We start from the raw sequence: 22196 nt of genomic DNA on the forward strand, positions 1-22196 counted from the left end.
ATTCATTATTATCAGGTTGTCCTAAAAGTTCCCTGAAAAGCCTTCAGTTAATTCAAAATGCTGCAGCTAGAGTACTAACGAGGACTAGAAGGAGAGAGCATATCTCACCCATATTGGCCTCTCTTCATTGGCTTCCTGTTAATTCCAGAATAGAATTTAAAATTCTTCTTCTTACTTATAAGGTTTTGAATAATCAGGTCCCATCTTATCTTAGGGACCTCATAGTACCATATCACCCCAATAGAGCACTTCGCTCTCAGACTGCAGGCTTACTTGTAGTTCCTAGGGTTTGTAAGAGTAGAATGGGAGGCAGAGGCTTCAGCTTTCAGGCTCCTCTCCTCTGGAACCAGCTCCCAATTCAGATCAGGGAGACAGACACCCTCTCTACTTTTAAAATTAGGCTTAAAACTTTCCTTTTTGCTAAAGCTTATAGTTAGGGCTGGATCAGGTTACCCTGAACCATCCCTTAGTTATGCTGCTATAGACTTAGACTGCTGGGGGTTCCAATGATGCACTGAGTGTTTCTTTCTCTTTTTGCTCTGTATGCACCACTCTGCATTTAATCATTAGTGATTGATCTCTGCTCCCCTCCACAGCATGTCTTTTTCCTGGTTCTCTCCCTCAGCCCCAACCAGTCCCAGCAGAAGACTGCCCCTCCCTGAGCCTGGTTCTGCTGGAGGTTTCTTCCTGTTAAAAGGGAGTTTTTCCTTCCCACTGTCGCCAAGTGCTTGCTCACAGGGGGTCGTTTTGACCGTTGGGGTTTTTACGTAATTATTGTATGGCCTTGCCTTACAATATAAAGCACCTTGGGGCAACTGTTTGTTGTGATTTGGCGCTATATAAATAAAATTGATTGATTGATTGATTTATCTTCAGACTTATCTATTCATCTACCAATTTATCCATCATCATCCATCCAGCCATGTACCATTTATCTATCACTCATTTATCCACAGACTTATCTATCATCTACCAATTTATTAATCATTAATCATCCATCTATCCATGTACCATTTATCAATCATCCATCTATCCATAAACGTACCATCTACCGATCCATTCTTCCATCTAACCATCTACAGTCTTATGTATCCATCTACCAATTTATCCATCAGGCATCCATCAATGTTCCATTTATCCAGCATGCATCTATCCACACATATCAATTCATCATCCATCGATCTATCAATCCTTCAATTCATCTCTTCATTTGCCAACTTATCTATCCACTTATCCATCATTTATCCATCTATCATCTGTGTATTCTAGAGGCTAAAGCGACAAGTTTAGTTATATGTTTCACCAATTATTTTATTAATCTAAATAAATAAGTAAATGATGTAATTTTATTGATTAAACTGACCCATTATTTTCTACAGAACTAATGCTAAACGATGATTGGCTGCTGCTGCTTCAGTGCTTTGCAGAGGTGGAGGGGGGCGGCTCGTGACGTGAGTGGCTCGCGCGCTATATTAAATGCGGCAGCGCGCCTGTCGGCAGTCAGTGGACGCTCGAGCGACGCAGAGCCAGAGCCAGAGCTTCTTTGGAGTTTGTTTTCCCCTCCTCACTCCTCCTTTCTGTTGTTGGTGTTTGTACCGCAGCGTTTATCAGAGCAGACTGTGACACGGTTTGGAGACATGTACTGGCGCGTGCTCAGCCTGCTGTTCGTCTTCAGCAGCCTGCACGTTCAGCAGCTCGCGGAGGGCTGCTCGTGCATACGGACGCACCCGCAGGACGCCTACTGCAACTCTGACATCGGTGAGTCATTAAAACAACCACGCTGTCTGTCCTCAACTCAACAACCTGCTCTTTATGTCCTTCCCCACACTGACACTCACTCATTCTTTAATGTGGTGTTGCTCCTCCAGAGGAGCTGCCACTTTTTTCCCCCCCATTTTCATTTAAAGGTAATAAATATAGCACCTGTGCTCAGTGTTCAGTCTGTGAATGAGACTACAAATATTGGCCGTTACTCTACCAGACCGTTAACTCTTGCTAAATGACTTTGCTCCGATCAAATAAAAAGTGAATTTTATGAGTTCCTGGAGACACCAACCACCTGTATGTAGTAGTGGTGGTTCCTGAGAGAGGTTTGGGAATTCAGTCTGCCCTCAGATTACATGCTTTACATTTACATCCACAAGAAAATGTTGAGGACAACAAGCTTGCACACTATGGACATGGGGACAAAGATCAGTCAATGATATGAAAGCTTTATGACATCATCCACAAAAGCATGCTTATGCTGCATCACTGATTTCATTAGCACACTGGGATTTCCATGTAAACAGTTCACACACAGTCACTGCATGTTTAACGTGGAATGTGAGTCTTAGAGAAATCCTATAGTTTCTAAAGCAATACATACATAAACCTGCACTGTATTAGAGCTGCAACTAAGGCATTCCCAGCTGGCTTGGGAAGGCTTTGGGATCCCACCAGGAAGAGTTAGAGGACTTGGCTGAAAATGGGGAAGTGTGGAGAGCTGCTTGGTTTGCTGACACTGTGACCCGGATGAAATGAGATTAATCTCTTATTTTTCATTTGACTTTGTATGTAAACGATAAAGCAATGCAAATTTCTCACAGGACGTCTAATAGCCATGTTTATTATATGGTTGCGATGCTACGCGTGCTCTGATTGGCTGATTACCCGTCAGATATTTTCCCATATGGGATCAGTTTCCATGGCAATCGGTCCACAACGCGTATTTTTGTTATAAACCAGGAAGCTAAGAACACGATTAGAATAACCAAGTTGGACATGAACGTACTCCATAAATATCTAAACAGCATTGGAAAAAAACACATGGATTGAAAGCTAATGATCGTACCATCTGTTAGCAAGTTCTTCATGGAGGTGAAGAAAGCGAACAAGCTCAACACCGTTAGCAGCATATTCAGGCGATACTGTCAGTTTGCGTGTCTTATATATATATAATAGCCATATATAATAGCCATATAATAAATTAATAACCTCGTTTGCTCGGTCTGTACGGGGATATCAGACCTCTGTGTTTTTCGCACGGTATTTCCCCATGCAGACCTCACACTCTGTTAATAATCCTATATTTTCTAAATCAAACTGAAAACCAGCAAAGCCTCATAACTGAGATGATGGAAAAAGCAAAAGATCTTCTGTTAGTCAGCCCAGATGTGAATCTGACAAAAACATTCGACAGTCAGCTCATTTTAATTGTAGTTTAATGTGGTGTTTGATTAACGATGGAAGAAATATTACTTTTCAAAACTGTATCCTCAAATTTGACCAAGACATCAGAAAAAGCAGAACACTTAAAAAAAAAAAAAGAAAAAAAAAAAGTGTGGCATAACTGTGGACATATTGATGGCTGTTTCAGATGTTTGTTTGGTGCAATTTTTGGACAAAACTGCAAATTATATGCAAATTATAATTTATTTTTTTACACAGCAACATCAAATTTGTGTTTCCAGTTTTATGTATTGCACGTGAAGCCACTGCCGTTGGTATTAAGACCATAATAATACTACTTTAATACTACATAATAATACTTCTGATTTAGAATATAATCCTCTTGGAATTGCCAACACATTGACGACAGGCGCACATCTGTCTGCAAACAAAATAGGAGCTGTAGCTCATGTGGGTGAGGACTACAGGACATGCATTCACATAACTGCAATTTTAAACTACTACTAATAACTTGGACCATAGTTTGGACTTTCACTGACCATTTTCAACAGTTTCGAGATATAGTGGAACACACAAACAAAAGCTTGCAATACCTCACAGGCTGACCTTCACCCAGCCATGAGCAATAAAGCATACTTTCAAAATGCAATTTAATTTGTGGTGTGTAAGGTTGGACTGAAATATTCTCCATTATAGCTGGAAAGGGGAAGCTTCTTTTGGCAAAGTATGGAGGACTCAACTATTATATGTTTGATGGTCCAAAATTAGGGGAACCACGTTCAGTCCTCTGAAGATCACACTTTGTTAGGAGGTGACAAGTGAAATAGGACATAGCTGTGTGTAAACGCCACATGACTGAGATTCTAAATCAGTGAAGGGGATCAGGCCTGAGGGTGAGTCTTCAGCCAAGTGACCTGGTTGGACTGAAACAGCCATGCCATGCCTTACAAGGTTCTTCAGATAGCTCACGGTGTTGGCACTGGCTGAGACCTGCTCGCTCTGAATCTCTGGATTGATTTCATAGGGGCACCGACCACTTATGAGCCGCACAAATCCCATTTCCAAGGCCCAGGCTTAGCTCAAGGTGCATCTGAATGCTCGCAGCTTCCCTTAGACATCAGGCCTCTTAAAACACAAAGGTCACCCATGTTGTGACCTTATGCTATCCTGTCGAATTTGAGTAGAGTTACATATAAAGTTATGACAGCTGTGAAACATTTATGTAGGGCTGCAGCTATCGATTATTTTAGTAATCGAGTATTCTATCGATTATTCTGCCGATTAATCGAGTAATCGGATAAAAAGTACTTCTGTGTTTTTAAACAACATCAATAGTCCAGTGCTCTCCCTAAGCAACGGCACAATGTCACTGCACCAAAGTGTTGGCATTTTGCTGAAATGGCGATGGGATGTGGCTTTCTGTTTCGTTTTCTCCAACTTGTAAAATTTAACCATTTAAGTTTTTTATATATATATATATATATATATATATATATAAAGGTTGATGGACTGGGTCCCTGCGTGATTTATTTTTTTTTTTTATCCCTCTTTCTCTGCATTTCAGCTGGAGGTTGAACATGCAGCCTCGCAGTCAGTTTTTTTTTTTATTATTATTTTATTTAAGTTACCATGTTTGTGAATTGTTGTGTGTTGCCCAAAAAAGCAAAAATTAAAAAGTCAAACACTCAGTGCGAGTCTGAGGGAAACACAGAAGAAAAAGTGGACTTCTGCTGTTTGTCAATGTAGCTGGGGATAGAGCTGTGACTCGCCCGTTCTGAGAGCCCCTCACACTGGGCAGAGAGAGACAGCAGCCAGCCACTAGTCCCTAGGTCAATAGTCCCTCCCCACGTAGAGCAGACCGTGTGTTTTTTAAAAATAGACAAACACACTGCTTCGCTTTAAATGCACAGGAACTCTATTTCAGATGATCAGTGTGGACGATCTTTCTCTTAAAAGGCTTTATTTTACTCTGTGTGTCACAATGGAAAGCGGTAGCTATCGTTGCTAATTTCATTAGCTGTTATGCTCCAGTCTTCTGTTTTTTTTTTCTGCAGATGTTGCAGCGCCACACACAGGCCTGGCATATGTACTACAATGTTAAACGAAGCTTCGAGGCACAGAATTTGCCTTGAACATTTTTTGTAATCGAATTATTCGAGTTACTCGACTAATTGTTTCAGCCCTACATTTATGGTCTACTTTTCTCACCAAATCTAGTAAAGTACAAAGTGGCAACAAAAAGTATGGTGTTGGAATGCTAATGCTATGATGGAGAAAACCTGTAATTTTAACTGTCAACATCAAAGGCAACAGGCCGAACTCTTCCCAATTTAAGACCCATAACCGAGTTCAAAGCATTGCTGCTCTTGTTTTCTTGGCTCCAACCAACAAACACCCACAGGGACTCCACTGGGTGCATCACAGTTAGGCTGAAGGTTAGGAAATGGTGTTGACTGTCTTCATTTGACCAATTTAAGTGGGTGTATTTAAGAGTAGGTCTACCAGTGCAAGAGGTGCTAGAATATCAGTGTAGGTTTTGGTTGAGGTTCAACTCACACAGACCGAAAATGCTTTGGCTTTCGTTGTGGAATCAACCTTTTGAAGAGGAAAAACTCATTCTGTTTTGGTGTTGATGGGGATTTGGATGTGGATTATCCATTATTACATACACTTTCTTTTGTCTTCTAAGGCAAGATAGAACTTTTTACAACATTACATACAATATCACCAACTAAACTAATGTATAATGCTGTCCATAGACAGGTAGGTTTTTTAAATACTTAAATATTATCAATTCTTTGTTGCCGCCCTGTCAGTTTGCAAGATTCTTATCAGGCTTGCACAACAGATTTTCACAAAACTTGGTGAGAACATTTGGACGCAGCCAGTAATACATGCCATTTGTTTTTCAAACAGATCAGGACATTTTTAAAGACTTAACATTTCTTGTGTAAGTCTGTTTGATACTGCTCTGATATTAGTGCTGCTACGCTAACTTTGGTTTTGTTGTTGTTAATGTAGCTGCAAAATGTTAGCGAGCACTCCTCGTTGACACAGAGTGTGTTCAGCTAAACGGTGTTAAAAAAAACACTGTCAGCTTCCTCGCTGCATACCTGAACACCAGGCCCTGATCTGAGTGTTTGGAGACCTACTTGGCTGGGTTGAAGTCGTCTGTTCTCAGGGCTAAATGAGCAGCACTTGTTTTTCCCTAAGCTCTCCAAGCCCAAGATTAGAGGTCTGGCATTGAGGTTTGACCCTGAGCTTTAATATTGGTCTGTCTCAGTGCACGGAGTGCCACGAGCAAACCTGTACATGCTGGTACCATCAACCAGGTCAGTTGCTGAGGATTATTGTAATATGGGTTTATGCTGTGTTTGGGACTGAGGACCAGGAACTGAGTAAAACTGATTCTTCCCTACTTTGGGTTTGTTTTTAGTGCATAAAGGCACTTTGTTAAGCAACTGTAGCACTGCAGGTTTGGAGTTTTACACGGCCAGGAGCTTATTGTGGCTGCAGTCCCCTGGTACTCCTTCTACTAATGAGTTATGTAGAGTTCAGTGCAATTGCTACTCCCTCAGCTAGATAACTTGTGCCTGTAGATCTGCAGGTCAGCAGGTGATCAGTTCTGCTGCAAGCTTGCATCAGCTAGCTGCAGCGCTCCCAACAGGGAGTTAAAATATGACAAGATTTCATAAGTGCTGGATTCTATATAATTCTGAAACTGAGCCAAACTCCAAGCCCTTCCCTCCAATCTCTGAAGACAATAGCGTTCCAGGATTTATAGTCTCGAACCGGAGGCCAACATTACAGCACCTAAGAGTACACAAGCAACAACCAATGATTGTGTCCTCTGTTTTTGTTCACTTTAGAAGAAAACATTAAGTATTGACCTCACAACAACTTTACCAGAACTGACGTTTCACAAGCGCTTAGTGATGTGTTGCACTCTATAATGTCAAAACACAGTCAACAGAAAGGGGAAGGTTATACGAGGTCTGTCAATAAAGTATAGGTCCTTTTTATTTTTTTCAAAAACTATATGGATTTCATTCATATGTTTTTACGTCAGACATGCTTGAACCCTCGTGCGCATGCGTGAGTTTTTCCACACCTGTCGGTGACGTCATTCGCCTGTGAGCACTCCTTGTGGGAGGAGTCGTCCCTCGTCGGAATTCCTTTGTCTGAGAAGTTGCTGAGAGACTGGCGCTTTGTTTGATCAAAATTTTTTCTAAACCTGTGAGGCACATCGAAGTGGACACGGTTCGAAAAATTAAGCTGGTTTTCGGTGAAAATTTTAACGGCTGATGAGAGATTTTGAGGTGATACTGTCGCTTTAAGGACTTCCCACGGTGCGAGACGTCGCGCAGCACTCCCAGGCGCCGTCGTCAGCCTGTTTCAAGCTGAAAACCTCCACATTTCAGGCTCTATTGATCCAGGACGTCGTGAGAGAACAGAGAAGTTTCAGAAGAAGTCGGTTTCAGCATTTTATCCGGATATTCCACTGATTTTTTTAATGAAAGACGTGCGGGCGGATTGCAGCGTCGGCTCGCAGCCGCTGCAACGCTCCGCCACAGGAAAAACACCTCCGTTGGAAGCCTTAAGGACAAGTTGGAACATGTCCAGCTGTTAAACAATTTCTCATATACTCACTCCACTGAAAGCCATCAAAAGCCGCCTGGCTTTTACAAATGGTTATCAACACGGAGGTGTTTTTCCTGTGCCGCCGCACCACGCCGGCTGCGTCCCGACGCGCGGACCCGTCCGCATGTCTTTCATTAAAAAATCTCCTTTAACAGTGGAATATCCGGATAAAATGCTGAAACCGACTTCTTCTGAAACTTCTCTGTTCTCTCACGACGTCCTGGATCAATAGAGCCTGAAATGTGGAGGTTTTCAGCTTGAAACAGGCTGACGACGACGCCTGAGAGCGCTGCACGACGTCTCGCTCCGTGGGAAGTCCTTAAAGCGACAGTATCACCTCAAAATCTCTCATCACCCGTTAAAATTTTCACCGAAAACCAGTTTAATTTTTCGAACCGTGTCCACTTCGATGTGTCTCACAGGTTTAGAAAAAAATTTGATCAAACAAAGCGCCAGTCTCTCAGCAACTTCTCAGACAAAGGAATTCCGACGAGGGACGACTCCTCCCACAATGAGTGCTCACAGGCGAATGACGTCACCGACAGGCGTGGAAAAACTCACGCATGCGCACGAGGGTTCAAGCATGTCTGACGTAAAAACATATGAATGAAATCCATATAGTTTTTGAAAAAATAAAAAGGACCTATACTTTATTGACAGCCCTCGTATGTTCCAGTAAGAGAAGAAATGCTTATTTTATTTGTTATGAATGCTAAATATTATGTAATCATGTGACAATCAGAAAAATAAGCGTAAACAGTAAATCCCCTATGCAAAAGAAGCACCAACTTGAATGGAAATATCGTGACTGGCAAAAGTACAGTGCAATCTGCAATCGCACCACTAAATGACACTAAATCCTTCACACTGCAGCTTTAATCTAAATATCTGCAGCAGGCCACAGTAGCAGTAATGATAAACAAGCTCGTGCTGCACAACAAAAACAAATGACAAGTCAAATTTCTGCCTGCCGTCGGTGGACATTATAGGCTTCTTGTTCCAGTGTTTTCGATCTGGCGCAAAGCAGCGATTGAGTTTCATTGTTTATTTTTGAGCGTGGTAGTGTGTCATCCGGAGAATTCCTCTTCTTCCCACTCGACACCTCAAACTTGGACCTCTTTCTGCATAATAAAATCAGTGTCACCCACCCTGTGTCTCGCTTCCTTTCCCCAGCTCTCTCACACATAAAAACAAAAGAGGAATGTTATTCTTGTCATGCTTGCAATTTGCCACATTATACATAGGCTGAAATAAGTGTTCAACTAAATTACATGCGCACCTTAAGATTTACAATGTGTATTCATGGTTGTGCAATCCTCTAGTTTATGCAAGATATGCGGTGAGAACAGTTTCCTTTTTTATTCTGCTTTTGTCAGTCCATAGTTAATTCTCTTATCACAAATGACAAACAAAACTCCCACTCCAAATATTGCATGTAATACCTTTTTGCAGATTATGTTACTGCATGACAGAGGCTTGCAAAACAAGAGTGTAAGTGCTGTTAATTTAACCTCGAGAGCAACTGTTACACTTTCTATCCAGCTAAGGGTGATGAATCATTTAGCAATCAATACACACAACCTTGTCTGACAGGTTCATTATTGACATTAAGCTAGTCTAGTCATTCCATGGCTATACGTTGCATCACAACTGCAAGGCTAAATTTGCAGTAAAATCACATCTTGGCAGCACCCCAAATCTACCCAGTGATAACATGTTGCTAGAATGACTTATTTCGTCACAAAGAAGCGCAAACTTGTGTTCAAACTGGCAGAGGTGGGATGAAGTCATTCTCAAGTCATCAATCTGCAAGTCTCAAGTCACGTCTCAAATCTGCTTGCAAACCATTGGTGGTCATGATTATGTTATGATTTCAGACTTGACTTGGGACTTGCTGATTCATGACTTAAGAGTGACTTACTTGATGGTGACTTCGTCCCACTTCTGCAAACTGGCTATAGGCCATTTGTCCAAGCTTGGCGAGTCATTGTATCCACTGTGGTAGAATAACTAGCTTGCTAGCTAGGTTAATTGCTTCACATAAAAAGCTAAAAGCCTGAAAGTGATTTGACTGATTATATTTATATCATCTATTATGAGTGAGGAGTCAGAGTGTCTGCGTTTGCCATTGTCCTGGATCAAGAATTAGAACCAAACTTTCAATGACTTCCTTGAATCAACCATCCACATTGTGCCACTTTGGTGAAAGTGTCAAACCAGAACAAATTGAAAGACCTCTTTTCTCCACAATACTATGTCCATACCTCCCCCCCGTTTTTAAATGGGCTGATGTGAGACTGTATTATGTGATGTGATCTTTATGCGTTGCTTTAGCCCACTTCAGGTTAGGCAAACACTCAAAATATTGACTTTTTGACGTGACCAGGCAGTGCATGAAAACGCGGCTGTGAGTAAATATAACTGGCAAACTGTGCAGAGGTCAAGAGGTGACAGAGAGGAACGACACTAAATTATCTGTCTGTGGAACAGCTGAGGCCTTTCACACATTTCCTTCTGGTGACGTCGCTGTCACTGGCTAATTAGTAGCGCCCGACCAACAAGTGTGTCCTATCTGGATGGACTTCATTTGAATCAGCCGACTTGTGACCTATCAAACATTTGGCCATCTGCAGGGTCCGTTTTGAGGTTAGGGCAGTGCAGGAAGTAAGGTTTTTGGGTGACTAAAGTGTATTTAAAGTGTGGCTGGTGGTGAATGCATCCTTCTTCTAGACCTTCTCAACAATGACGTTGTGTTCATCTACAAGCACACTGACTAAAGTGTGTCAGAGCTCATATCTGGCAATAATGCTCAAAATTAGTTCACAGATTAATAGAGCAAGAGTGAGATCTCAAAATGTTAATGGCAGGCAGGGTTGTAATAATTTAAATGGATTAATGATTGAGAAGAAGCAGAGCATGATGGGAAGTTTGTATTTTGGTTCTTCAGTTTAAATAACGCATTCCAAATAAAATCAAAAGTACTTTTCCATATTAATCAACACAATCAAATCCATTAAACACCACTTAAAGTGAAGTAAAAACTGTAGGCTTGAACTCTAAATTTGGCTTATCGTTTTAGAGAATTTTTTTTGTTGAAACAGTGACATTATTTCACTGTAAAGCTTTAACTTTCTGTGCTGGTCTTTGCAGTTCTGTCCTGCATTCTGTGAATAAGTAAAGCGTCCCTTTTTATGAATAACTTCATACTTATCATAAACCACTTTCCATGGTTCGAACTACAATCATTTTACTTTGAATGGAGGGTAATTGCACTCATGTATGCGCAATGATTGTAGCGGTTATGACATCAAATCAAGTAAATCATGGCACTGAATTTCTGCATGTTTCTATGCAACTCAATACAAACTGTCCTGGAGTGTCAGTGGGAAGCAAATCATTGGATTAAATTGCCAGCTTAAATTAGGGTCTTGGTGGCCAAAATACATTTAGGGCCATAACTTAAAATTTTTTATTTCTACACCCCTTCCTACAAGTCGTACATCCAGACCAATACAGTACAGACCAAGCAGAACATAGTACATGCCTGACGTCTTTCCCCTGTTGAAAAGAACAAAAGCATCTAATTTTCTTTTCTTCATTTTGGGGAATGTGTCCTCCAAAGAATGCGGGAAGGAAATTCCTCTGGAAGAAGATAAACATGGGCAGTGTTAGTTGTGTCTGTGGTTGGCTGGATGTGAGCAGCAGGTGAACTTCACAGAGGACTGAACAGTCACGCTGGGCCCACGGCTCTGGTTAGCATCAATTCACAAGCTCCTATTATCCTTCACTCATACACCACCCACTCGCCGGCCGTTCACAATAAGCCCACCTACTCCTACATGAGTGAAAGCAAACAAATCAAAGCCACCACAAAGTGCTTTCACCCTGCTGACATTTACATGAGGGCCCTGTACACAGACAAGATCTCCCTCGTGATATACGAGTGGAGTCTGTGTAAACATGGAAAACAAACTCTGCAAACCCCCCCCCCCCCACACACACACACACGTATATAAAACTCTAAAACTATCTGAATGGTTTAAACTCAGACAGATTGGACTTTGGTTTTCTCATGCACACAGGTGTACAATCAGGACTCTTGTCTGTCAAACTGTAGAGTCCTTTAAATGTTTTTTTCCTCAAATTATCTCCTTTAATGAAAATCACCAGTGCAGAAAATCGGATAAACAGATTAACTGTGGTGCCAACCTGGTCTTGAAATGGTGTTTACTGGGGGACTGTAAATGTGGCCTGCTGCTTGAAGCAGTGGGATTTTTTTATTGTTGTTATAATACATTTAACTAGTTGCTCAAAGCAGCTAATCACCTCTCTGTTTCCCTCAGTGATTCGTGCTAAAGTGGTGGGCAAGAAGCCCCTGAGAGATGGACCGTTTGGAACGATGCGCTACACGGTCAAGCAAATGAAGGTGAGAGAAGGTGTCCTGTCTGACCTCTGACATCATGCTGTTTTTCATGCCAGTGCTGCACGTGGCACTGTTGGGTAAAGTCGTTCTTATCCCAGAAACAGAAGAAAATCATTGGGGTGCTTTTACAACCGTCTCGCTGTTTGTTTATTGTGGAGTGACACGGGGAAGGATTTTCTTAAAAAAGGTGAAATTTCAGTTATACACTTTGACAGAAGGCACTTTGGAGCCACAAGCTGAGACTGAATGTTTTCTTGTATGAAAATGCTTCCGTTTCACTCCATCATGAAGTTGTGACTGATAGTTGCACTGCGCACACTTTCTCTACTCACATCCACAGAAGATGGTAACGCCATCAGTGTTGCCTTGATGGCTTCCCACACCCCACACTTGTCTCTTTATTTAATGGAAACTCAGTTTTTGAAAACTGCCTACTCCAGACAGATATACCATGCAGTACCATACTGTTTGTAATTCTTAATGAAAGATGTGAATTAACTTCTTGACTTGGAAACTTGATGCCTCCCCTGATTTGTGTAAAGAAAACAGGCTGTAAAAGTGATGATTTGTATGAACAAAAATTCTTAATGCCTCTAAAATCTGAGGCACTGTGCATAAAAATAGCTACAACTCCAAAATGGTTAATGATATATTAAACTCCCTTGAATTTAAGCCAACACTCTACACAACAGGCACATCTTGTCAAAATTACTGATTACTTATGGACCTGACTATAATAGCATAAGGGTGATAAAATTGACTCATTTGTATAGATATCCTTAATCTCTTGGTTGTTGCACTCAAAGCATCAAAAATGAACTTTTTTTTTAAACTGCATACTCTTCTGTAAAGCTACAGTGTGAGATTTTAGTGTTCTTTCATGGTGAGGTCGCAGATTCCATAGTGGTGTTACCAGTCACAGTATTGTTTACTTTCTTTTGTGATGTGATTCATGCCTCCTTGCCTTCTCTTGTGATTAGCAGTAAGTATGACGCTCCCTTACAGAAAAATGAGAGTTCTCAGACTTGTTAGCCTGCACTAGCAACCTGCAGACTGGACTGATTCATCTTCTTTTTCCTTCACTCTTCTTTTGCAAAATGAGATAGGTGGAGTAAGTATGTTCCTTTTGGGCTGCGGTAAGAACATAGGGGTGCAACATGGCGGCCTCCATGAGGGGGGCCGCTCCCATGCAGATATGAAGGGCTCATTCTAAACTTATAAAAACACACTGAATCACTGTTGCAGGTGATTACACACTAATGAATGCTATATTCCATTCCTGCTAACCCTAACCCTGATTATAAATCCTACACACTGTAGCTTTAAAAGTGCAGAAAAACTTTTAATATTCACTGAATGTTGCAGGGATACTTTAGTTACAATACTGTCCCTCCACCCACGTCACCCTCTCATGGCTGAGCAGCATTATGGTTTAGTTTGCGTGAAAGCCCACTGGTCACTTCCTCTACATTCTTGCATAACGCTGCATATTTCCAACAGATGCTGACTTCGGCCTGCTGAACAGACAGGAGCCAAAGTGAAGGATTAACAGGCTTACAGGCATTACAGCTCAACCAAACTCTTCACCTGGACTGTAAACATTTCAATACTGTCATGCCCTACAACAGGACTGTTTCTAACAAAAGCATTACACATCCTCAATAGTGATACATAGCAGCCACCAGTGAAAGGATTATTAGGTACTTTTTTGATGATTTATTACCGCATATAAAACGGTCTGCTCGATTATGTTGCTAACAGTTCCGTTTAAATTTCAACAAATCCTGTGAGGCATTATGTGTTCCCAGGACTCCACAGTTTTGGACTGAAAACATTTTGTTCTGCTTTTCTGGAAGTGGCATGTCTAAACAGGGGTTTCCTGTTGGTCCCAGACAAACAAATTAGAAAAAGCGCCGACTTCTTGGCTCTGCATACTTTAACTATACAGGAGGAGTTGTGATACACAGTTCAGCGGCGACTTTGCCAAAATGGCATCAGAGTTGAAGGGCAGCGTAATGACGTAATTGGTAACTTCGTTAAGGGTCTAGGCTAAAACCTCTTCTCCCACGAAGACTTCTTTAGGGAATGTCATCTGATAAAGCTGGTGTACTGTTTATTCCTGACCATTTATGTGCAGAGGTCAAGCAAAGGAAGCAGTGCTTCAATCCAGGAATTTAATAGCCCATTTTTGGTCTGTGTCTTGCAGATGTACAAAGGATTCGACAAAATCCAGCATGTGCAGCACATTTACACAGACGCTTCGGAGAGTTTGTGTGGCGTCAAGTTTGACATCAACAAGTACCATTACCTGATCACAGGTAAGTGAGTTTTTGTCACCAGTTTTGCCAGTTGTATTTACTTTCTTATAAGTCTTTGAATGTTACTTTATACCTGCATATGTATAACTTATCTTAAACTGATCTTCCACCAGAAGTGTATCTGTATGTGGTGAAAGTGTTGAACTTGCAGTGACATTCATGTCTCTGGGCCCTCTGTCTTTGAGACTGCGAGATGTCTGAGAAGATCTCATTGGAGTCATGATGTTGTTAGACGGAGCTGATTAGTGATGCTGATACATTTGCAATAGAATGAAGGTCCAAGTCTGTAGGATGCTGGTGCTTCCTATCTTACTGCGGATGTCTTTGGTACTCGTGCTCTTCGGAGGATCCTCGGATGCTGCTGGAATGACTTTCTGTCAAACCAACAGTTACTTAGGGAGACTAAGATGAGTAGTATCCCTTATGAGAGAACACTAGCTACAACATTTTAACCATATAGCAAGTTTCTCTAGGCATCATCTAGCACATAGTTGCTTGTGTTGAGGACCCCAGTGGTTAGAGAAGGTCCAGGGGACACCTACGTTTCACCTGGCTGAAGCAGATGGCTACTTTCCAGAGGTGAGGATCGACCTGTTGTCCAAGACCCAAGGTTGTTCTCTAGTGTGATGGGTGTGGCGCTGGAGCTGACCCACTATGTGGAGGTACCAAGCGTTGTATAGTAGGAAGTCTCACAAAGGCATTTGCTTGGAACATAACATGTCTGATGAAGTTGGCAGAAATAACATCACAATCTCATTTGACTGCTGAAGTTACTGAAGACCTCCTTCACAGATGTCATAGTTAGAGACCATTACCTTTGCTATTCACGAAGTGTTCTGAGGATATGTTTGAGACCAGAATGCTGGGAGTTCATAACATACATGCCTTCTGTTGATAGATCAAAACAAAAATGTCTTCATGGTGTTTGTTGTCAAAACAGCGGCGTGATATTGTCTTTAACCAGCCGTTTGACCCAACTTTCCTCACAGTTTAACAGCTTCATCACCGCATGAGGAAGCAACACCGCCTTTAATGTTGCATCTGCTTCCCTTGGCTCCTCGGGGTAGAAACGGCAGAAAGCAGTTCTCTCTTTCACAACTTGTAATTAACAGCTAGCAGGAAGTGGCTGGTGCTCACCAGCAGAAGCATTTAACGAGTTGGCATTTCCAACAGAGGTCCAGTTTACTTTGGATCCCGCGGCGCTAGGCATATATATATAACCGTTGTTGTCCCGACCTGTAAATACTGGAACTGCACCCCACAGTGCAAATGAATGATGTCGCTAGGCTACGGTGGCTGTGTTTACCCAGTCAGTACCAGAGTGACATCACCAACCTCTCTTGCCCGTCTCAAGGTGTTGACATTAAAGCAGTTGAAACGTTTTAAAGGGCCTGCGACAGGCGCGCTCACTTGATCAAGCCTCAAGTACCTTCACCCTGATTAGTATTTTAGGAGCATGTCACACACTCAACACTATGTACTATGGCTGTGAAAAACCCCAGTAATCCCAATGCAGGGCTGCAGCCTGAGTGGTAGGTTCGGGGGGATCGAACGCCCACATACCTTGTGAGTTGTCAAATTCCCATGTGCTGACAACATGGTGAATGCAATACATGGTGACAAATCACAATGTTCCCGAGCACTAGCAGGCTGCCGCGGCACACCTGTCCCACAAGTCGCTAAGCTGTACGGACCGGCACTAAAAATAAACGTCTGCTAATGTTTGGACATGCAGGAATAGGGGAGTTGGTTTAATAAGGGTTTTCTGTCGCGATTGTTGACTTGAGGAATGGCTTCATATTATCCTGTCCAGTGATGAAAGTTTTCCGGAATTGCTCCGATTTTTAACTGTGTGGTATGCGGCTATTTATAGTGGACTGTGGTATGTTGCCATGGCACATCTGACTCACGACAAACTGTATTAAAGAAAACATGAGAAGATGGTAATAATAAATGTGGGTGACACTAACTGCGGTTCACAGTAACAGTGACATTGGTGGTTAGCCTTATCTTGAGCTGGCGTCATCAGGAATTATAGTGACTGCATGTGCTAAGGCTAACACAGTTAGCTTTTTTCTTTTTTTAATGCAGAGTGTAATTCATCAAACACATCTGGAAATATTGATAATTATAATAGGAATGTATTTTAAATTGATCCTTTTTGTTAGGTCTTAAAAAACCTGCGCTATTTGGGGGCACTCAAGGATTTTTCAACCTAGAGCCCATTTTTTGTTTGGTATTGGGTTAAACTTTGCAGTCTGAGTTAGAATGCCGACACCATAAACAGCTGTGCAATGTGGGGCTATGGGGGCAATCTAAAAAAACTACTTAGCTTTGCCATATGACAGGATAGCCTAACTTAATATCTCCACTTCTATTGTGTTCCTCAGGGCGAGTGTACGATGGCAAAGTCTACACAGGCCTGTGCAACTTCAACGGTAGATGGGAGCACCTCTCACTTGCTCAGAAGAAAGGCTTCAACCACCGCTACCAGCTGGGCTGCACCTGCAGGGTGAGTGGAAACCAAGTGCTGCTCAGTGACTACAAGGAGGGCAGGGGGTTGCGGAGCACCGGAGGTGGACGCCTGAAGAAGAAGCCCAGGACAGGTGGCAGAAAGCGCTGCCTCTCCTCTTGAAGGGCTCCTATTATACATGCATGAGCTCAGATAGAGAAACATGGCACTTTGAAGATGTTTAAAATGAAACCCCAACCACATTTTAAATTAAAAGTACATAACAGAAATGACTCAATATGGTCCTTTTAAGACCCAAATGTAAGTATTAGTCTGATCTTATTAACGAGTGCATGTTGAATGGTACGGAGAACATTGTCACCTGATCTGCAGTCTATTAGGAATCCTACTGAACATCTTGGAAAGCCAACAAATGGGCCCAAAGAAAAATGGCACGACACTGCCCTGTTTGTCAAGTCTGCCCCAGGAATTCATAGTTTGTTTTCCAGGTTAGCTCCAACCTTTTTAGCATCTGCTCATTATTAATATGCTCTGTCTCAAAATGTTTAAAACTCTTAGCTCCACCTTTTATCTGGATCTACCCACAAAATATGATGAGTAAAGGGATTTTTTTTCATTTTATTTTATTTTTAAAGCTCAGTTGTTAATGCAGACATCAAATAACCACTGACTGACCAATTGACTCCCCGATTATGGAGTGTCAAAGCCTACCTGAACAAGTCCCAAAAACATTGTTCAAACTTGGGTCATACTGTCCTGAACTATTAACCAAAAATGATAAAGGAGATGTCGATTGGGGAGGCGTGATGCAGTCTTGGCATCACCCCTTTTAATGTGAGTTCCAAATAGGGTCAATATCAACTTGTAAAACATTCTATCTGGTCAGTCTATCATTTAATGACAACAGGTTCCATCCTTTTGTCCAAACCTTCAAAATATATATTTATATATATTCCAGGATAACGTGTTTGCCCAATAGTCTAACTATTGTTTAGTCTTCGAGATGTTTTATTGCTTAAAACAACAAAACACTGAAGTCACTTGGACAACTGGCAAAACGACTAAATAAGAACGCCAGCTGCTTTGGAGTCATCATCTACACACAGTTTGTGCTACTTGGATGACTTAAGAACCTTTGTTGTTGACGCATTCCAGATTAGGCAAAACGATTTGGCAAGTTTCATGAAAACTTGTACACGCATCATAAATATCGTCTTGGATTCCTGCTAATGCTTTCGTCTCCCACCAGTACACTTTGTTCCAAACGGCAAACAGTCTTCATTTGATCCGTGGCAGCGGCTCAGAGGCATTCAGGCCATCGATCAACCAATGTGACAGTGACTGAGCAGAGCCTGCCACAAACACTGTGGCACTTACAGAACACCCGCTGTATTCCTTCACCGCACTGCGAGCATGACGTTCCTCTTCACACATCATTAAAACCCACTCATACCAGGAAATAACGCTGAAAATCAGAGCACGTAACTCCTCGGCACTGAATAGCAAAATGACGGCTGGAGCACCGTTTTAACTTGCTAATTGAATCCGTCGACTCATTTGGATCCAGATAAGTGCAGCTCGCCTCCGATCCAATATGCAGCTGATTGCTCAGTTTTGTTGTGACTAAAAGCAGCATTTCCGTTTGTATCACCTCTGAGTGGATCTTCCTGTCAGTTCGCGATGCGTATAGATGTTTTTGTTTGAGCACCTGGGGGGTGACGCACAGACGTGGCACAAGAGCACAAAATGCAATTAATCTTGTGGGTTTTTTTAGTTTTTTTTTTTTTTCCTTTTTTAAAGGCCAGATTTGGGCTCATTTAACATTCCACAGCATAAAGCCTTATTTATTAATCTGAAAATGCAGAGCACATTTTGCCCTGAATTTCAAAAGCTGCTTTAAAAAGCAAAAAGCCCACATCTGATCTGCTCCCGTAGACTGAAAGCTCAATGTAAGCAAGTTTCAAATGCATGTTCACTCTTTGCTGCTCCAAAGACATCGTTGACTCTCTTCACTTAAGATTTAAGTTTGAGTCTACTGTGACCTTTGCATGAACTAGTCTGTAGACTCACTGTTGCAACATCATCAATCAATCTTAAAAACCCCAAAGCCAAGTTTACCAAGTTTCAAGATGTAAAACTGTGAGTCTGCACTAGTGTTTTTTTTTTTTTTGTTTTGTTTTTTTTGTTTGCTGCTTCATGGCACATGCTTAGTTCTGCTTCTGTCTCTGTAGATTAAGCCATGCCACTACCTGCCCTGCTTCGTGACTTCAAAGAATGAGTGCCTATGGACGGACATGCTTTCCCACTTCGGATATCCCGGCTACCAGTCCCGGCACTATGCCTGCATCCAGCAGAAGGAGGGTTACTGCAGCTGGTACCGGGGCCTGACCACCCGTGACAAAACCACCATTAACGCCACAGACCCCTGAACCAAATGCACCCTGCCCAAAACAACTGCCACCTCCATGACTCCACCCCTTCCCCCATTATTTGTAGAGAATTAAGACTCTTAAGGCTGAATGGCTTAGTGGACCGCTCTTTTAAAAGGGGGCACAAAACATAAAAATCATTGACTGTGCCGGTTTCGTAGCACTTCTGATATAAAATGATATCATTTCCTGTTGTCCAGATCCCCAACAGCTTGGTTTCTGTATATTTTTCCATGAGTGAGTCTTGGCCCCCAAACTTTCTGTAGGGTGATAAGGCAATAAAGAAATTTAAGGGGCCACTAAGAAGTATGACATCTACTGAGGAGCCGGGGTAACTGCAACTTCAGTAGCAATAATTTCCAAGCATTTGTACGGTGGCCTGTTGTTAACACAATTTGAGTCATCAATAAGCTAGCTATCAGAGCAATGAGATCCAACAGAACACCTGCTTTAAAATGCAGTATTGCACGGCCCAGAGAAGTAACTGATTCTTCTTCATATTAGTAGTAGTAGTAGTATTAGTAGTAGTAGTAGTAGTAGTAGTAGTAGTAGTAGTAGTAGTAAGCACCCTGCAGTACCTGCTGTATGTTAAAGGCAATTTTCTGCATGGAGGCAATAAAAGTCATACTTGTGTTCCCTTTCTACATCAAAGATTCTTGAAGTTATTTGATGGTCACACTACAAATTAGGAACATGAATTTAGTCCAGGTGATGTATTTGAATGGGCGTGAACTACAAGACTAAATTATTCTATTCAATATTTGCTCTCAAATTTGCAGTTAAACTAATTTTTGAATCAGTTTCATGCTAGCTAGCCAAGCTAGCAGAAATTGTGAGCTACTGTATTGACTGGGTAAGACTAGATGGTTTGTTTGCTAGCTCTGGCGCAGTTGAAATAATTACATGAAGGGAATGTATCTGCAATCTGGCTGTCTTACAGTTAACTGCAAGATATATCAATCTATAATCAATGGCAGAGCAGAATTTTTGAAATTGAGTATGACAACACTAGCTTGTTTGCTAGTCTGGTATCAGTACTGTTAAGATGGGTTGTGATTGCATGTCAAATTCACATCAAAGATCATTTATAGATTATGTGATTCAGTTTGTACACTGATAGAATTATATTTAAGTGAAATAAGATTATCGTGTGACCAAACCCTTAATCATAACATGGAAAATGCAGATCAGCCAAACCCTACAATGGAATACGTTAGTGATACAAAGCTAATGTATCTGCTACATCAACATGGAAAAAGTGGAGAATCTAGATGTGAGTCCCCAAATATGGTATAATCCCTGATAAATGTACTTCATATTTTGTCTACAAAGAAAATATTGCAAATATTTTTAATAATTATATTCAGAGTGAAGTAAACATGTATTATCTTATGTTCATACTGTACCACACGTCTATATGGATGGCTGATTCCCTGAATGTTTGAAGTATAACTTGATTAGCAGTTACTGTACATAAAAAGACACACCTATTTGAGCACTGATGAATATCAGGAAAAAAGTGTCCGTTACAGTGCCAAGACAGGGGTGACTTGGTGATCGTTATTTTTTGGTGTATATAACATAAGCTACAGAAATGAACTATTGTTTACTTGAAACCTCTGCAGTACTTTAATTTATTGGAGCAACACCGTAATTGCTTGGTATATTGTTAAAAGGTAATTAAAAAAAACCTACATTTTGATAACTTTGTCACCGTCCAGAATGAAAAAGCATGTTGACACTGAAGCACTGACTCAACATTTGTCCTGTCTTTGGCCCAGTTCCAGTACTCTCCCTTCGCCCTACCACTTATTCGTGCCAAAGGAAGGGTAAGGGTGAAGTGGTAGGGTGAAGGGAGATTATTGGTATTAGACCTATGAGTTCTTTCTGGCAGAAGTAAAAATTTTATGGTACTTCTTTAAAAAAAATAAATAAACTACATTTCCCCCCAATGGTACGCCAATTAAAGTTCAAGCAGAGGTTTCAGCAAATGAGTTATTTTCTAAGTGTACATTCAATCTTTTTTTGTATTTAACTATTTGAAACAAGACTATTGTCACTAAATGAATTCGTCTTCACCTATTCCTGTACCCCCACCAACCTGTGCCCCATCTTGAGCTCATTCCATTAACAGACACAGATTTGCCTCAAAAGGAAGCCACGGCCGGTTCAGTCGTTTTCTATCACATGCGGGACGATAATTATTTTTGCAGCAGTAACACACAGGCATCACTGAGCACACAGAAGTGTTTACTCAAAGCCAACAGCGGACATTTTACACAGTGTTTTTGCTCTTCGGTGCCAAAAAATAAATAAAAGTTTTTTTTTTTCTGGCTGAGAACATGTTTTGTTGTTTGTGTCAATTTCCAATCATGCTCTTATAAGGTACCCTAAATCACACTGTACTGTAATACTGTAATATGACATTTTAAACATTCAACAAATATCCCTTTTTTTTTTGCATAACTAGTCATCACTGCAACAGCATATATTGCAGTAGATCTGTTGGTCTTGTGTAGAAAACACCTTAATTTTCATTACAGATTTCATCCAGAACTCTGTTTTATGTATTAAAAAAAAACACTGTACAAAACAATTTTCTTGTCTTCACGTGTGGGGATGAGGCTCATTTCTCCAGCTGTGGCGTTTCTGTGTCGCTCTATTTGTGGTTCATGTCAATGTAAATAAGCTGCCTGCTTAACACAGAAAAACTTGGTCACGTTTCATCTTGAGCGTATTTA

The 22196-nt window shown here is 41.3% G+C and overlaps 2 protein-coding genes across 4 annotated transcripts in view; one reads left to right on the forward strand and one right to left on the reverse strand.

The window, feature by feature from the left end:
- Window positions 1-22196, reverse strand: part of LOC117503964 (synapsin-3-like) — a 139445-nt gene that overhangs the window by 45911 nt on the left and 71338 nt on the right. The window lies entirely within an intron of this gene.
- LOC117503965 (metalloproteinase inhibitor 3-like) lies at window positions 1495-22158 on the forward strand. Of its 2 annotated transcripts, XR_004558700.1 has the most exons (6): window positions 1495-1758; window positions 12156-12238; window positions 14442-14553; window positions 16944-17065; window positions 19258-19961; window positions 20017-22158. XR_004558700.1 is itself a non-coding variant. In XM_034163291.1 (5 exons), exons 1-5 carry the CDS (start codon window positions 1638-1640, stop codon window positions 19453-19455), a joined length of 636 nt encoding a protein of 211 aa, XP_034019182.1. In that variant the 5' UTR covers window positions 1495-1637; the 3' UTR covers window positions 19456-22158. The 2 variants fall into 2 exon arrangements, 1 of the variants encoding a protein (XP_034019182.1); XM_034163291.1 differs by having other exon boundaries at window positions 19258-22158.

The sequence above is a fragment of the Thalassophryne amazonica genome, chromosome 22, assembly GCF_902500255.1.
Source record: "Thalassophryne amazonica chromosome 22, fThaAma1.1, whole genome shotgun sequence".
NCBI classification, from domain to species: domain Eukaryota; kingdom Metazoa; phylum Chordata; class Actinopteri; order Batrachoidiformes; family Batrachoididae; genus Thalassophryne; species Thalassophryne amazonica.